Below are 12,121 nucleotides of genomic sequence, written 5' to 3' on the forward strand. Positions count from 1 at the left end.
GATACTCATAACAAGTGTTTTCTTAGAAATACATAAATATAATGATAATGATAAATGCTGATTCTTTATATGGAACCAATTTTTGTAGACTGATTTATGACACTAATGTAGTACAGAAGAAAGAAATAGAATTGAAACAGAAACACTTTTTTGATAGCACTTTGCTTTGATGTTCGTAAATGACTAAATGTAAATGTAATGTAAATAAAGAACCGAAGAATGGATTGCCCAGTGGAATTAAATAAACAATAATATCCATTATTTATGTGTCACTTAGAAATGTGTCACTCTACCCTTATTCCGTGTAATAAATAAGAATTATTAGATGACCAAGTTCCTATTATTCTTTATCATTTCAGCTTCATTCCGGATGTGCATGAACATGGGAATCTGTCAGGGCTGGATCCAAACACGCGGAGCGATCGCCATGTGCTGCAGCACTGACCTCTGCAACTGAGCCTCTTCTGTCACATTTCTACTGTTTTCAAACCTGTTTGATTTTTCTAAATGAAATCATAAAGATGAATAACGTTTGTTCACAGCTAAAACCACATTGCATTATTTGTTGCGAGTGCATTTTTTATGAAGTTAATTCATGGATTCATTGTGAAATGTGCATCATTGTGTTAGATCAGTGATAAAACTGGAGCATCGGAACCGTGTTGATCGACTCCATAGGGAACGAGTTCTTTAGTTGTAGTGAGGTGGCTCTGAAAAGAGCCTTTGTGCTGGATGGTGCGGAACAGACTCCTTAAGCCCTCTCTCCGCGGATGCGCCGGGCCAGCTGGATGTCTTTGGGCATGATGGTGACCCTCTTGGCGTGGATGGCGCACAGGTTGGTGTCCTCGAAGAGCCCCACCAGGTAAGCCTCGCTGGCCTCCTGCAGAGCCATGACGGCCGAGCTCTGGAAGCGCAGGTCGGTCTTGAAGTCCTGAGCGATCTCCCTGACCAGGCGCTGGAAGGGCAGCTTGCGGATCAGCAGCTCGGTGGATTTCTGGTAGCGACGGATCTCTCGGAGAGCCACGGTACCGGGCCTGTAACGGTGAGGCTTCTTGACTCCGCCGGTGGCCGGGGCGCTCTTACGGGCAGCCTTGGTGGCCAGCTGCTTCCTGGGAGCTTTGCCGCCGGTGGATTTACGGGCGGTCTGCTTGGTTCGGGCCATTTCTTCTACTAGTTTCCTAGAACAGGACAAATGTGAAGCAGAGAGCGGAGAGCCGCTGCTCTTAAACCGGGGGAGCAGCTGGGACACGGTGACGCTGCAGCTCAGCTCCGGCTCCTGATTGGTGAGCGGCTCCTGCTGCAGCTCAGCTCCGGCTGGAGGAGCGAGTCCCGCCTGAATCTCCGCTGCTCATTGGAGGAAAGGCTTTTGAAAATGTCCGCCAACACCCGGAGCGGGCCGCCCTCTGCTGCTGGTTGGTCTGACGGGAACCGGGCCGCGCTCTGCGCCGACATATAACCGAGGGTTCGGACCCGGAAAGCCAAGTTTTCTCAGAGCATCGTCTGTAGAAAGAACAAGTCAACATGTCAGGCCGCGGAAAGACCGGTGGAAAAGCCAGAGCGAAGGCCAAGACCCGCTCGTCCAGAGCCGGACTCCAGTTCCCCGTGGGTCGTGTCCACAGGCTACTGCGTAAAGGCAACTACGCGGAGCGCGTCGGTGCCGGAGCTCCCGTGTACCTGGCGGCTGTCCTGGAGTATCTGACCGCTGAGATCCTGGAGCTGGCTGGAAACGCTGCCCGCGACAACAAGAAGACCAGGATCATCCCCCGTCACCTGCAGCTGGCTGTCCGCAACGACGAGGAGCTCAACAAGCTGCTGGGCGGAGTCACCATCGCTCAGGGCGGCGTGCTGCCCAACATCCAGGCGGTGCTGCTGCCCAAGAAGACCGAGAAACCCGCCGGCAAGGCCAAGTAAACCGGGACCGGCTCCGACCGCCAACACAAAGGCTCTTTTCAGAGCCACACACACCCCTCAACTACAGAGCAAACATCCCTTCATATCACTCCCATGTTCTCATTCACTCATTATCCACAAGTCATGGTTGCGCCACAGGCACCGAATCTCTCCTCATCACAAGAGTCGGAGCCTGCTGGTGAACCGGTGTCTCTCACGGTCCACTGTGCTGGTTTACCCCCCAGTCCTCGGTAAGAGATTTGGTAGGAACGGCTCAAATTCAGTCATTTGTGACCCCCCCGGACCCTTTACACGGACACTGAGCCACGGACCAACAGTTGTTCCTTTTGTTTTTATCCCTTTCTTTATCAGACCACATGGAGATAAAAGGACAAACATGCACAGTACCTCAGGTAAAGTCTTCATCAACTGCTCCAAACTCAAGCAGAATAAAAACAAGTAACAATGCTGTCAAATAAAGCATAAATAAATAAATAAATAAAGCACACTGCTTCAAGTGCACTTAAATTCGCTTCTGTTTCCTCTGCATCCACGCTGGTTCTGACCCAAAATGTCACAGTCTCTGCAGACTCGGACTCCACTCCTGTGAGACAGACATCAAAATATAACAAGACCAACAAAGATCCGTTAATTTATTAATTGTTGATTCATAAAACACCGTTTCAGTCTCTTTATTTAGTTCTGGCACCACCCGAGCCTTTGTTACCGTCTCAATCGAATCAGTGCTCATTTTGAACAAGAACCTGATCTATTCTCGTTCAATTCAAATGATGTGTTTAAAAAAAACAAACAAAAAAAAAAACATGTTTCCGCCCGGTTTCGAACCGGGGACCTTTCGCGTGTGAGGCGAACGTGATAACCACTACACTACGGAAACGGCTGCAGAGATATGGTTCAGGGACATCCTGTACAAATGCGTGTATATGATGTTAAATCTGTATATACATATATAATTTGATAGATATTAATTCTGCTGTTGCAGTAGCCATTACACAGAGCATACACACTCACAGAATAAGAAATAAAAGGTGCACACAGTTGTCAACTCTGCAGAACAAAACAGGAAAACTGTCAACTTTGCTGACATGAATGCACAATATCGAGAAAGAAGTGCCTATAAAACAAAATGAAGTTTGCTTGTAAAAAACTTGTTTAATAAGGTACAATTCTGTATCACGTTTGTCAGTATTGTTTATGTTTATTGAAATATTCAAAATTCTTCACAGGATTATACAAATATAGAACAACATCCACCCCTATGCAGTCTATGACATGTAGAATCCTGTAACCCTACCTTTCAGACTATACAACACAACTCATTGTTTAGATAACTACTGCAGTGTCCTAATAAATAATTAATGATAAATAGTTAAATGTAAAAACGGATCAAACTTAGTAGTGACTTATTTCTCTTTTTGTACGGATTATAAAAACAGCTCCTCAACAAACTAAAGGTTTTCATCTGTGGAAAACCCGGTTTTGAAGCCGAGACCTTCTGTGTTATATTGTCAGTATTCATTCCTCCAAGTATTTCACTCGGTTCCGGATCATATCCGCAGTCCGTTCTGTAAAAAAAAAAAAATGTTTCCGCCCGGTTTCGAACCGGGGACCTTTCGCGTGTGAGGCGAACGTGATAACCACTACACTACGGAAACACGACGCGTTCAATGGTCTGTCAGGCCACTGCAGTTGATCCTTTTGTTAGGCCGAAACGTCTGATTGAAGAAGCTACTTGATGAGTAACGAAACGTTTCAACCTAACAAAACGTTTTTTTTTCAGTGGCCATGACTGCATGACGTGTATACAATCCTGTAATACCCTCTCTGACCACAACATGGGCCGCTACGGCACGGTGGCGCTGTTGGCTGTAGTTTGCGCTGCTCCTCTGGCGCATGCTCAGTTGCGCTTCAAAGTCAACCAATCGTGTGCGAGTAGCAGCACAGTCAGAATTAGCATAAAGCGCAAATAAAAGCAGCCCCAGCAGAGGCCCTCCGGTACCAGAACCACCATGCCTGATCCAGTGAAAGCACCGAAGAAGGGCTCCAAGAAAGCCGTCTCTAAGAGCGTCACCAAGAGCGGCAAGAAGAAGAGGAGGACCAGGAAGGAGAGCTACGCCATCTACGTGTACAAGGTCCTGAAGCAGGTCCACCCCGACACCGGCATCTCGTCCAAGGCCATGGGCATCATGAACTCGTTCGTCAGCGACATCTTCGAGCGGATCGCCGGGGAGGCCTCCCGCCTGGCGCACTACAACAAGCGCTCCACCATCACCTCCAGGGAGATCCAGACCGCGGTCCGCCTCCTGCTGCCCGGTGAGCTGGCCAAGCACGCCGTGTCCGAGGGAACCAAGGCCGTCACCAAGTACACCAGCTCCAAGTAAACTGCTGCTGCAGCTCCGTCAACACAAAGGCTCTTTTCAGGGCCGCTCACCGCGTCTGAGAGCAGCTGTTTCTTCACGGTGAAATATGTGGAACAAACCCAGAAAAGTCAGAAATAACGAGACAAACGAAAATACTGAATTATGATAACTGGACCGGAACAGGTGCAGAAAATGAGAATACAGAACAAAGTACTGGGTTCTCATGAAACCTGAGAGCGAAACAACACATCATTAAAGTTCAATAGTTTCCAGTTTATTCTAGAAATTATATTATGAGCATCATCTGCTCATAAACATCTACCGGACACTGACCGTGTTCACAGACATATCGTGGTTGAGTTTAATGCTGATGAATATCAGTGATGTGAAGTGGCCAACTAATCAGCAGTAGAACTGTGCAGGGGTCCGTGGAAGTGGTTTCTGTTTGCTCTTTTCCTCTGTCAGTGTTTGTTCATTTTCATTTTTGAACTTTAAATAATTGGCTCTGTGTTATTTTAGTTGGGTATGAATAGCATACAACATTAGTAAAAACACTATATATAGCTACACTAACAGCAGAAAGTAGTTTAAAGTTTGGACAATAAACGTGAAATAAAATACAACACTATGTACAAGTTATGAGTTTTGCATGAATTGGTCATAAAATGTGCTCCGATCTTCATCTAACTCACAACAATAGAAAAACACAGTCTGCTGAAAATAACAGTACACAAACATTATATGTTTTGATGTTTTTATTGAACACAACATGTAAATATTCCCAGTGCAGGGTGGAAAAAGTATGTGAACCCCTAGCCTAATGACTTATCCATGAGCTAATTGGAGCCAGGAATGAACCAACCTTGAGTCCAATCAGTGTGATGATATTGGATGTGTTGCTGAAAGCTGTACTGCCCTTTAAAACACAAACCAGTTTTGGATTTACTGGTTTCAAGAAGCACTGCCTGATGTGAACCATGCCTCGTGGAAAAGAGCTCGCAGATAAACCTAGGTTCAAGAATTGTTGACTTGCATGAAGCTGGAAAGGGTTACAAAAGTATCTCCAAAAGCCGAAAGGAAAACATTAAACAAGAATGGAGTACATGGGAGGACACCACAGAGGAAGCCATTGCTGTCCAAAAACAAAATTGCAGCACGTTTGAAGTTTGCAAAAGAGCACCTGGATGTTCCACAGCACTACTGGCAAAATATTCTGTGGACAGATGAAACCAAAATTGAGGTGTTTGGAAAAAATACACAACAGGAGTGTGGAGAAAAAAAGGCACAGCACACCAACATCAAAACCTCACCCCCACTGTAAAACATGGTGGAGGGAGCATCATGGTTTGGGGCTGCTTTGCTGCCTCAGGGCCTGGACGATTGATTTGTTTTACTGGGCTGTAACAATTAAACACTATTTTCCTGTTTTCATTCCACATCATGTGGATAGATTGATCTGTGTGGATATTTATTTAGATAAATTGTGTTTTTGGGTTTTTCAGAGCCACACAGCTTCTCTAGAGACTCTTCCTGTTGTTATTCTAAATTTAACATCATGTTAATAAAGCATAAATTAATGTGTAAAACGGGACAAACATTCTACTCAAGTTTATGTTGTAGTGTAGCCTCAGTATCAAGAATTAGAAAATACATTCTGTATATTAGTCTGAGGTCTTATTCTCTGTTGTACCACTAAATGTAGGTAAGATAACCAAAGTTGTAAAGAAGAAATAAATAGAACACGGAACATAATGTCCATGTCTGTCTCACAGGAGTGGAGTCCGAGTCTGCAGAGACTGTGACATTTTGGGTCAGAACCAGCGTGGATGCAGAGGAAACAGAAGCGAATTTAAGTGCACTTGAAGCAGTGTGCTTTATTTATGTATATTTATTTATTTATGCTTTATTTGACAGCATTGTTACTTGTTTTTATTCTGCTTGAGTTTGGAGCAGTTGATGAAGACTTTACCTGAGGTACTGTGCATGTTTGTCCTTTTATCTCCATGTGGTCTGATAAAGAAAGGGATAAAAACAAAAGGAACAACTGTTGGTCCGTGGCTCAGTGTCCGTGTAAAGGGTCCGGGGGGGTCACAAATGACTGAATTTGAGCCGTTCCTACCAAATCTCTTACCGAGGACTGGGGGGTAAACCAGCACAGTGGACCGTGAGAGACACCGGTTCACCAGCAGGCTCCGACTCTTGTGATGAGGAGAGATTCGGTGCCTGTGGCGCAACCATGACTTGTGGATAATGAGTGAATGAGAACATGGGAGTGATATGAAGGGATGTTTGCTCTGTAGTTGAGGTGTGTGTGGCTCTGAAAAGAGCCTTTGTGTTGGCGGTCGGAGCCGGTCCCGGTTTACTTGGCCTTGCCGGCGGGTTTCTCGGTCTTCTTGGGCAGCAGCACCGCCTGGATGTTGGGCAGCACGCCGCCCTGAGCGATGGTGACTCCGCCCAGCAGCTTGTTGAGCTCCTCGTCGTTGCGGACAGCCAGCTGCAGGTGACGGGGGATGATCCTGGTCTTCTTGTTGTCGCGGGCAGCGTTTCCAGCCAGCTCCAGGATCTCAGCGGTCAGATACTCCAGGACAGCCGCCAGGTACACGGGAGCTCCGGCACCGAGGCGCTCCGCGTAGTTGCCTTTACGCAGTAGCCTGTGGACACGACCCACGGGGAACTGGAGTCCGGCTCTGGACGAGCGGGTCTTGGCCTTCGCTCTGGCTTTTCCACCGGTCTTTCCGCGGCCTGACATGTTGACTTGTTCTTTCTACAGACGATGCTCTGAGAAAACTTGGCTTTCCGGGTCCGAACCCTCGGTTATATGTCGGCGCAGAGCGCGGCCCGGTTCCCGTCAGACCAACCAGCAGCAGAGGGCGGCCCGCTCCGGGTGTTGGCGGACATTTTCAAAAGCCTTTCCTCCAATGAGCAGCGGAGATTCAGGCGGGACTCGCTCCTCCAGCCGGAGCTGAGCTGCAGCAGGAGCCGCTCACCAATCAGGAGCCGGAGCTGAGCTGCAGCGTCACCGTGTCCCAGCTGCTCCCCCGGTTTAAGAGCAGCGGCTCTCCGCTCTCTGCTTCACATTTGTCCTGTTCTAGGAAACTAGTAGAAGAAATGGCCCGAACCAAGCAGACCGCCCGTAAATCCACCGGCGGCAAAGCTCCCAGGAAGCAGCTGGCCACCAAGGCTGCCCGTAAGAGCGCCCCGGCCACCGGCGGAGTCAAGAAGCCTCACCGTTACAGGCCCGGTACCGTGGCTCTCCGAGAGATCCGTCGCTACCAGAAATCCACCGAGCTGCTGATCCGCAAGCTGCCCTTCCAGCGCCTGGTCAGGGAGATCGCTCAGGACTTCAAGACCGACCTGCGCTTCCAGAGCTCGGCCGTCATGGCTCTGCAGGAGGCCAGCGAGGCTTACCTGGTGGGGCTCTTCGAGGACACCAACCTTTGCGCCATCCACGCCAAGAGGGTCACCATCATGCCCAAAGACATCCAGCTGGCCCGGCGCATCCGCGGAGAGAGGGCTTAAGGAGTCTGTTCCGCACCATCCAGCACAAAGGCTCTTTTCAGAGCCACCTCACTACAACTAAAGAACTCGTTCCCTATGGAGTCGATCAACACGGTTCCGATGCTCCAGTTTTATCACTGATCTAACACAATGATGCACATTTCACAGTGAATCCATGAATTAACTTCATAAAAAATGCACTCGCAACAAATAATGCACTGTGGTTTTAGCTGTGAACACATGTTATTCATCTTTATGATTTCATTTAGAAAAATCAAACTGGTTTGAAAACAGTAGAAATGTGACAGAAGAGGCTCAGTTGCAGAGGTCAGTGCTGCAGCACATGGCGATCGCTCCGCGTGTTTGGATCCAGCCCTGACAGATTCCCATGTTCATGCACATCCGGAATGAAGCTGAAATGATAAAGAATAATAGGGACCTGGTCATCTAATAATTCTTATTTATTACACGGAATAAGGGTAGAGTGACACATTTCTTGCTGTTATCGTCTTCATACTGACCAACAGAGACAACATAACCGGTTCTGTTCAAAATATGTTCCAATCATTTGAAACTATGTCGTAATAGAAGATTGCAGCTTGAAAAACAAACATTTGAACCTTTTTTAGGTAGCAGCAGGGCACGCTGTTTGGATTCAAATAATTCAAAGATGCTTTTTTTTTTTTAACAATATGTACAGGACAAGAATCTGTCTGTACTGGATAGCATTTAAACGTCATTCTGTTTCTTGAAATAATAATCCTAAAAATATTAGAGTAATGAAAACTAGTAACAGCAGATACTATAACCTTCATCTGTATGAACGTACAACCAATGTTCTGTAGGATCACTGCACCACAGGCGTCTTGTGTCGCGCCACAGAACTGGACGCTGGTGCCGGTGCAGAGTCCGTCCTCATACGACATACAGTAGTTACACTTCAGGGCCTCACCTGAAAACAAGAGCAGGGTTTTGTTGAATCAACCATTCATTAAACCATCCATCATGCCAACAGTTTAAAGGAGTCTCTCCCAGCTGTCACTGGGCAAGAGGCCGGGTACACCTGGACAGATGAGGTGAGGTGGCAGTGCCAACCACTACACCACTGACATTAAACCCTCACCAGGATTTTAGCACTACATACTCAGTGGTAGTAAATAGTATTAGTGGTAATCTAATACTATTAATATGCACGACGCCTGGTGGTCCCAGCACCACACAGTCGACACCAAGGAAAACACTTCAGCTCAGTGATCCCACGATGGTGGAATAAACTGCAGAACTCTGCACGCTCAGCCACCTCACTTTAATATTTAAAAAACTGCTGAAAACAGAACTCTTCCACATCTTCCTTTGCACTTAAAAAAAAACTACTTTTCTGCTCTCTTGTACTTACATCTCTTGTAACAGAAACTCTTCTTTAACCGCACTTTGCTTTGATCTTTTTCTCCTTGACTTAGATTTTTTGCCTTGTCTGCTAAATGACTAAATGTAAATGTAATCTGGCTGTCAACCTAAGTAACCTGGTTACTCAGAGAATGCAGGTTATGTGGTTTTTGGTGAAATATGAGATTTTCTGTTATTGCTTTAATCATTTGTCAAATGGAAGGGACAGACAGAGCTGCTAACCTAGTTATTGTAAATCTGTGTAGATCCATAACCAGGTTTCTCTTCTGTCCTCCTCTTTGAGAACATTCAAATGTGCACGATGATCCTTCTGAAAACCTACCAACTCAGGAGGAACGGGGATTTTTAAAATCAGTTTTAGTTTAGAGGTGAATTTATAACAGAAAGCCTGCAGCGCAAATAGGATGTTGTAGGTTGTAGAGTTTGGAAGATTAAATAGTTCACTTAATCAGAATCATTGCAAATGTAAAATCTTTTCACTTATTCTAGTTATTATAGTTTCTTAGAGCAGTACTAAGACACTATTCTAATTTGGTTAAGCCTCTGATCAGCTCCAGTATTAATATTAGCGCCCCTATTACAAGATTTGGTCCCTCTCTAACAAGGCATCTCTCTTAAATGACTTCTTTTCTTAAATGAAACCTGGCTGAGGATAGGTGAGTGTATCCAGTTGCAAGAGCTCTGCCCCCTAATATTATTTATTTATTATTATTTATTATTTACTCCCCTAGATTAAGTGATCTGGGTGGAGGTGTTGCTGTGGTGTCCCACAAGGTTCAGAGCTGGGGCCAATCTTGTTCTGTTCATACATGCTCCCTTTGGGACATATTATTCGTAAACAAGATGTCTCTTTTCATTGCTATGCTGATGACACTCAGCTGTACTTTCCCTTTGAGATCTCTGACCATGGAGGACTGAGTTCCTTACATCAGTGTATAAATGAGATAAAAAGCTGGATGGCTCAAAATTTTCTGCAGCTGAATTCTGACAAAACAGAAATAGTTGTTATCAGTCCACAACATTCAGTCAAACACATTTTGCCCTGCACAGATTCTCTCTTAGATAATTCTAAGCCCACTGCAAAAAGTCTTGTCTTGGTGTTTGGTTTGATAGTAAACTAAACTTTGAGCATCATGTCACTAAGCTTGTTCAGGCATGTTTTTATCACCTCAGAAATATCTCCAAAATACGTTAAATTCTATCATTTCATGATACGGACAGATCTTACATGCATTTATTTCTTCATGCCTTGACTATTGCAACAGTCTGTTCACCTGTCTCAGCCACAAATCTATGATCTCTTAACTAGAAAAGAAAATATGAACACATCACTCCTGTCTTAGCTGCCCGTATGTTTTAGGATTGATTTTAGGGTTTTATGAATAACCCTGCATGGCCTTTCCCCCAGCTATAAATCCCAGTTGTTTAAGTCTTATTAACCTGCGCGTAGCCTGAGATCCTCTGGTAGACATTTTCTGTGTGTCCCTGATGTCAGAATGAAAACTAGAGGTGACAGAGCCTTTTCAGTTAGAGCCCCTAAACTCTGGAACAACTTACCTGAGGAAATAAGATCAGCTGACTCAGTAACATCTTTTAAATCTCTCCTTAAAGCATACGTCTACCGGTGAGTTTTTTCTGATCTCCTCCAAACAGAGACGACTTCCTATTTGATCTTGTTGGGCTACCTGTGTTTTTTGTCTCTTTTGTGAAGCACTTTGTAACATATGTTTGGAAAAGAGCTCTATAATTAAAGTTTATTTAATAATAATTTGTAATTTAATTTTAATAATAAATCACCATAGCTGTTTGTTTCAATTACAACCTTTTTTTAAATCAGTTCATGTGCATTTAAATCAGTGGAATATCCCTTTAAATGAATAAATCAAGTCACAAAGTAGTAATTACTGTAAATTATTAATCTAATACTAATGTTAATATCTGTACTCCATATTTTTAGCTTAGCTATTAATTCAACATTGCAGATTATTTCTAATCAAAACCGTAATTGTGAATTTAGTTTATTACTATTATTTTTATTATTATTAAAAGACAACATGTTGTATATAATAGACTTGTAATAAAAACACACACTGTACCTAAATGAAGAGTCAGCAGCAGGACGGCACACAGCACAGTTCTCATTTTTACTTTTCTAATACTTTACACTACACCTGTCAGATGCAGGGATGTGATCAGAAGCTAAGGCTGAAATGTTGATCCCTTCTTCATTAGAGAAGTTCTAGTTTTACATTCATTCTTGCTCATTCTTTTACTTACACAGCCAACCACAAAAGCCAGTTCCCTTTCTTTACAGACAGACATTGGTCAGGACTTACAGAAGTAAATCTGACGGACATGTTGTTAAACATGTCCTGAAGAGTTCAGGAAATTCAATGTAAAATACAAATTATTTTTTCCATCAAACTGATTTTCCTCAGCTGTCGTTTTTTTGTAAAATTAAACCTGTGAAACGTGAGCAGAGGTAACATCATTTATTTTGTCTGGTGGTGGTTCTGTAGCATGGTAAATATCTGGACTGAACATCCTAAAACACATGAGCTGAAATCTGAATCTGTAAATTAAGAGTCTACAAGTCACCCACTGCTCGTATAGAACAATATGAGAAGGTTTCTTTAAGAAAGCACATTATTAAAAAATCTGTCACTTATTGCAGCTTTAACTTTAGATCCATACTTCTGGTTCCCTGCGTTTATTTTGTAGTTCTACTTCCTGTCCTGGCCCCTTTTCAATTCCTCAGCTTTTAATAATCAAACTGTTTTCACCAATAACAACTGATACTTTATTAATCCCCTTGGCTGTTCAGATGATGGATGGTTTAATGAATGGTTGATTCAACAAAACCCTGCTCTTGTTTTCAGGTGCGGCCCAGCAGCGTCACTTTTAATTTTAAAAAACAGAACTCTTCCACAACGTTCTCTGAGCTT

At 44.3% G+C, this 12,121-nt stretch overlaps 5 protein-coding genes and 2 non-coding genes across 7 annotated transcripts; 3 read left to right on the forward strand and 4 right to left on the reverse strand.

Moving 5' to 3' along the window:
* Positions 1–336: 336 nt before the first annotated feature.
* Positions 337–1,216, reverse strand: LOC113169882 (histone H3). Its single transcript, XM_026371651.1, has one exon. It carries the CDS (start codon positions 1,160–1,162, stop codon positions 752–754), a length of 411 nt encoding a protein of 136 aa, XP_026227436.1. The 5' UTR covers positions 1,163–1,216; the 3' UTR covers positions 337–751.
* A 252-nt stretch (positions 1,217–1,468) lies between these two features.
* LOC113169884 (histone H2A-like) lies at positions 1,469–2,393 on the forward strand. Its single transcript, XM_026371654.1, has one exon. It carries the CDS (start codon positions 1,522–1,524, stop codon positions 1,909–1,911), a length of 390 nt encoding a protein of 129 aa, XP_026227439.1. The 5' UTR covers positions 1,469–1,521; the 3' UTR covers positions 1,912–2,393.
* Positions 2,394–2,715: 322 nt separating this feature from the next.
* Positions 2,716–2,788, reverse strand: trnav-cac. Its single transcript has one exon. It is a non-coding gene; the product is annotated as a tRNA-Val (tRNA).
* Positions 2,789–3,493: 705 nt separating this feature from the next.
* Positions 3,494–3,566, reverse strand: trnav-cac. Its single transcript has one exon. It is a non-coding gene; the product is annotated as a tRNA-Val (tRNA).
* Positions 3,567–3,884: 318 nt separating this feature from the next.
* On the forward strand, positions 3,885–4,883 carry LOC113169885 (histone H2B 1/2-like). The gene has a single exon (XM_026371655.1). The coding sequence runs from the start codon at positions 3,921–3,923 to the stop codon at positions 4,290–4,292; it is 372 nt and encodes a 123-aa protein (XP_026227440.1). The 5' UTR covers positions 3,885–3,920; the 3' UTR covers positions 4,293–4,883.
* A 1,264-nt stretch (positions 4,884–6,147) lies between these two features.
* On the reverse strand, positions 6,148–7,034 carry LOC113169886 (histone H2A-like). The gene has a single exon (XM_026371656.1). The coding sequence runs from the start codon at positions 7,018–7,020 to the stop codon at positions 6,631–6,633; it is 390 nt and encodes a 129-aa protein (XP_026227441.1). The 5' UTR covers positions 7,021–7,034; the 3' UTR covers positions 6,148–6,630.
* A 32-nt stretch (positions 7,035–7,066) lies between these two features.
* LOC113169883 (histone H3) lies at positions 7,067–7,810 on the forward strand. The gene has a single exon (XM_026371652.1). The coding sequence runs from the start codon at positions 7,380–7,382 to the stop codon at positions 7,788–7,790; it is 411 nt and encodes a 136-aa protein (XP_026227437.1). The 5' UTR covers positions 7,067–7,379; the 3' UTR covers positions 7,791–7,810.
* Positions 7,811–12,121: the final 4,311 nt, after the last annotated feature.

Source organism: Anabas testudineus, chromosome 14 (genome assembly GCF_900324465.2).
Source record: "Anabas testudineus chromosome 14, fAnaTes1.2, whole genome shotgun sequence".
Lineage (NCBI taxonomy): Eukaryota > Metazoa > Chordata > Actinopteri > Anabantiformes > Anabantidae > Anabas > Anabas testudineus.

Excerpts from the sequence above, each read along its gene's own strand:
- LOC113169882 (XM_026371651.1), bottom strand. The coding sequence starts at position 1,162 with ATGGCCCGAACCAAGCAGACCGCCCGTAAATCCACCGGCGGCAAAGCT.
- LOC113169884 (XM_026371654.1), top strand. The coding sequence starts at position 1,522 with ATGTCAGGCCGCGGAAAGACCGGTGGAAAAGCCAGAGCGAAGGCCAAG.
- LOC113169885 (XM_026371655.1), top strand. The coding sequence starts at position 3,921 with ATGCCTGATCCAGTGAAAGCACCGAAGAAGGGCTCCAAGAAAGCCGTC.
- LOC113169886 (XM_026371656.1), bottom strand. The coding sequence starts at position 7,020 with ATGTCAGGCCGCGGAAAGACCGGTGGAAAAGCCAGAGCGAAGGCCAAG.
- LOC113169883 (XM_026371652.1), top strand. The coding sequence starts at position 7,380 with ATGGCCCGAACCAAGCAGACCGCCCGTAAATCCACCGGCGGCAAAGCT.